This window comes from Eleutherodactylus coqui, chromosome 7 (genome assembly GCF_035609145.1).
Source record: "Eleutherodactylus coqui strain aEleCoq1 chromosome 7, aEleCoq1.hap1, whole genome shotgun sequence".
NCBI classification, from domain to species: domain Eukaryota; kingdom Metazoa; phylum Chordata; class Amphibia; order Anura; family Eleutherodactylidae; genus Eleutherodactylus; species Eleutherodactylus coqui.
Genome location: NC_089843.1, coordinates 20047472 through 20052327, shown reverse-complemented (window position 1 = coordinate 20052327; position 4856 = coordinate 20047472). Strand labels below are relative to the sequence as shown.

The following is a 4856-nucleotide window of genomic DNA, read 5'->3' as shown; positions in this document are numbered from 1 at the left end:
CTTTGGTTGTCTGTGAATTGGACTGACATTGGGGTAAGAGGGTCTCTAGGAACCGAACATAACAGAATATATGTGGCCCTCTGGGACCCCCTGCTGCAGGTGCCAGAGGGGTAATATTTACTGCATCTACAGATATAGTAGACTTCCTACTACGGGGCCGAGCAGATGAGGGGGTCCGACTTCACCAACCCAGGAGACTCCAAGCTGGAGGTTTGGGGAAGGAGAGGAGGGATAATGGATCATTGACAGCAGGATTCTGAAGTGATCAGCTTGAAAATAATGTTTTGTCCTACAAAGTATGAGGAGGTAGAGCAGCGCTGAGCAACGCCGTGTCTGTAGCCCCCATTCACTTCAGTAAGAGCTACGCAAATATTGTGGTGGGGGCAGGCGACACGGGAACCGGGGTGCGATGTGGACACCAGGCTTACTAAAACATATACTTATTATAGCAAAGAACTGTATTGGAAAACTGGTTCTGCCCGTATGGAAGAAAGGAACAGTAAAAGATATTATATGACTGAGGCTAGAAGGGCAACGCTGACTATGCCAACTAAGCATCACGACACACGAAACAGACTTACCACTCTACTGTTGGCGCACACAAGTATTCTGCAGAAGAACTGACGGAAGAACATCAAAGAAGACGAGCAGGCAAGGATATTAACACAAAGTCCATGAAAGTACATTACTACGTGCCGAGCTAACAGAACTGCGGGCAGCCGATTGAATAACGAAAACCCGTGCCAGTTCCGGAGTCTCATTGTGGTGCCAAAACATTAACAAGCATGAATTTTCACAATTGCATTCACATTTGCGCGGGTCCCCTTCCACAAACAGCACTAGGCTGAAGTGCTCATCTCTTTCCAACAGGTGACTGGAAACAGAGGGCCGGGTTTTCTCATCTTGGCCATAAAAAGCTGAGATGGGAATACCCCTTTAAAGTTTCAGCTGAGCTCCTAGAACCTTGCAAATGGGTTGTCCCACTTCTAAGATTGATGAGCTATTCTGATTGATGGGGTGTTCAACCCAGGACCAATGATAATCAGCTGATGGGGTGTTCTAATATACAGAGCTGCTTGCTAGATGCAGATAGCTCTGTACACTGTGCAGTGGCCCGACATGGTACTGCAAGTCTAGTATCATTCATTTCCATTGGACTCAGCTTGCAGTACTATGCCAGGCCACTGCACAATGTATGGCGATGTCTACTTCCAGCAACAAAGCAAATCCATACACTACAACACTGGCTTCGCCAATCAGTTGGGATACTGGGTGGTGGACCCCTGACTATCAGCTATTGATGACTCTATGAGAACATAGTATTTCTGTGTATTTAATTTGTTAAATTGTTTTTCAGGGAGACAATATGTCTGCTTACAATGTGCGTTTGTACAAGGAATCCGACCTCCGTTCAGTCCAAGAGATCTACACGTCTGGATGTTGTGAGCACATCTCTCCAGCATTCTACCATGCTTTGAAGCAACCTCGTAGCTGGCTCTTCCTGTTGGTGGGACTCCTTCTTCCACTGGCCACTTATGGATCCATTGTGCTCTCCGTCTTGGGTGTGATCGGTGCGTTGCTCATCTTATGGTTGCCTGGTAGAGAGTTTTACCAATCTTGTGCTAGAAATGGTGTGGCAAAAGATTTAAAGGACATCAGAAAATCTTATCTACAGAGAGAAGGACACTGTTTCTGGGTGGTGGAGTCAGATGGAGAGGTTGTGGGGATGGTAGCCGCTATCCCTATCATTACCCCTCATGAGAAGAACCTGGAGCTGAAGAGGATGTACATATCAAGTCAGCACAGAGGCAAAGGGATTGGTAAATTACTTTGCAGGACAGTGATTGACTTTGCACGAAAAAGTGGGTGTAATGCAGTCGTCCTATCCACCACGTCAATACAAGCTACTGCTATACAACTGTATCTGAAGATGGGCTTCAAGTGTTCGGACACAGATGAGTACAGTGCATTACTCGGACTCATCGGAATATCTTGGGTTGGATACAGATACAATATCTCCTCCAGTAGATGATACTCTATGGTTCTGTCACTTGGATGATGTTCCGTTTGGTTTTGATTCTGGTTCTTCTATTTCGGTCACAGGCTGATATATTCATGCGATGGAGCTTCGAGTCGTCAGTCCTGTTTAGTTTGTACATGCTTGATCTCTAGAAGTCATAGGTATGTTGTATGATCAAAAGGGTTCAAAACAACATCCACCATGGGAATATCTACAATCTTGATCTCTTCAAGGATCTTCTTATCTTACACCACTCCAGTGATTCTCCAATGATCTTATAGTAAGCTGCTAGATGGTCCTCCTGTCTGCTCATGTGGGGAAACAAGGGTCTTATTTCCTTTTACCAAAAGCTTCTCACTTCTATAGTTTCCCTTCAGTGATGTTCAGCATTTGATCTTCTCCATTGGGTTTGTTCATGCAAACCAAGCTTACATATTAGTAGGAGAGGATTGACTCTTCCATCTTTACCGCAGAGGGCTGGTTCCAGTGGGAATTATCTTGGGTTTATTAGCAATGCATCAATTCCAGACACACACAAAAATGGGCTAAGGTTAACAGTAAAGGGTTAAATATATCTATACATCAACATATGATAGGAAGAACACATTGGTATTCCTGTTGTGGATGAGTAGGAGATGCTTGTGTGTAGATAGCATTAGAGAGGCTGATAAGGTCCAGAAGAATCTGAATCGAGCAGAGTTTCTGTGTACCTCTCGCTGTCCCGATGTCTACATTTCCTACATCTGGACTGGAGTTATTGTGGTAAAGCACAAGAGATCTTCTCCACAGGTACTCCTCTTATTGAGTGGCATGATGAGGCTTTAAGCAGACCAGGGGTATTATTATTAGGGATATACATACAGGTGAGGTGACCCCATGGTAAAGATTAAAACGGTGCCGCCTTCTGGGGCTGATTAACCCTGCCACACCTTCAACCACTTTCCATGATCGTTGATAGAGATGAGCGAGCGTACTCGGAAAAGCACTACTCGCTCGAGTAATTTGCTTTATCCGAGTATCGCTGTGCTCGTCCCTGAAGATTCGGGTGCCGCTGCGGCTGACAGGTGAGTCGCAGTGGGGAGCAGGGGAGAGCGGGCGGGAGAGAGGGAGAGAAAGATCTTACCTCCGTTCCTCCCCGCTCTCCCCTGCAGCTCCCCGGTCCGTGCCGGCACCCGAATCTTCAGGGACGAGCACAGCGATACTCGGATAAAGCAAATTACTCGAGCGAGTAGTGCTTTTCCGAGTACGCTCGCTCATCTCTAATCATTGAGTTAATTCCCCAAACTCTCCTCTGTAGGGTCTCTGGAGATGAGACCCCTGTGCATATTCTAACCATCTATTAAAGTGGTCGTCCCTAGTTTGGGCCTTCACAGCAGCCGCATGGTCCACCTCTATGGCATGACCAAATATATGGCGCTCTAGGTGCCCTATTCATTGACCTGAAAGGGGACATCAGGAGATGCCTCAATGTCTTATACTGGTCTGCAACCGAAGTCTGACCACAAGGGCAGTGGAGTAAAATAAAAAACCTTGTTATTTGTGTAGTGCCAACTTACTCCGCAGCGCTTTCAGGTAATTAATTTATTACCTTTCAGCAAGCTGGTTACTCATTTTACCAACCTCGGAAGGATGGAAAGCTGAGTCAACATTGAGCCGGCTACCTGAACCACGCGAGATTGAACTTCGGACTGCATTTTTTGCTGCCTTTACACTCTGCGCCACATGAGTAGTGATGTAATGGGGCACCCATGAGATAGTATAGGAGATATGTAGAACAAGCACTGATGGAATGTGCAATGTGCCCAAATACAGTAAACCTGGTGCAAATATCCACCACTCGATCTTCTGTGGTCAAGTGTCCTTCTAATGGTGGATAACTTGTCCCAGATTTTTCTACAGTAATCTTGGATTGTGTTGATGGCCTTAAGGTGCGTCTCCATGGGACAACTGTTGGGTGCTTTCTCCAATGACTATCACTTTGGCACAGGAGGAATAGTTGTTCAGTGAATTGAAGCAGAGCACGCTGGAGGTCTCTTCCGGCCATCCTCCTCCATTCACTGCAAACAGGCGATCATTCAATGACTGAATCACTTCTGTTTGCACTGAGAAGAAGTTAGAAGCAGTGGCAGCATAAACCGGAGTAAATGTTAAAAAAGCGACCTTTTTATTTCTCCATAGTCTTAAAATGGTAGGCTACGTTTCGGCCCTTAAGGGGTCGTGTGGCTCTGACCTACTATGGTGGCGTGCATTTGCTTTCCACCTCACCCTGAGGAGGTATATCTTGTGAGTGCTGCTGTATACCTTTTCTGTCTCTGATTCTGTTGGCACTGAGTGACAAGTCGTTGACTAATCTCTTTGTTTCAGTGAGTTAAAGCTTAGCGACTACTGAGCTGTTTCCTATGCCCTGTCGTGGCTGTGTGTACAGGGGACAACTATCGCCAAAAATCTGTGTTTTTAGTGATGATCACCCCGTGTATAAGGTGCCTTTAGCTCTCAGAAGTGAAAAGTTCAGGACATTCAGTTATTAGGAATTTTTAACATGGCTCCATCAGCACCAGTCAACGAGGTTGGCACTCCCTCACCTGGCCCTCACACAGGCCTATTCAGAATGTAGGGGGAACTAATGATTATGCCGTTTCTTCATGGTCAGCAGCATATTTTCTGTTCACACGGACAGATGTGTAGCCGACAACAATAATTTACTTAATCAGTCAGTTGATAAATGGGTGTTTGCTTGCTCTTCAGTTGATCAGGTGCAGCTCTACATGCCTCAATGATCGGACACACAAATATTCCTATGAGCGTCCTTGCTCGATCCTCGGGCCATCTAAAGGCC

General features: G+C 46.0%; 1 protein-coding gene across 1 annotated transcript; it reads left to right on the top strand.

The window, feature by feature from the left end:
* Positions 1 to 1366: 1366 nt before the first annotated feature.
* LOC136573288 (probable N-acetyltransferase CML1) lies at positions 1367 to 2032 on the top strand. The gene has a single exon (XM_066574589.1). The coding sequence runs from the start codon at positions 1367 to 1369 to the stop codon at positions 2030 to 2032; it is 666 nt and encodes a 221-aa protein (XP_066430686.1).
* Positions 2033 to 4856: the final 2824 nt, after the last annotated feature.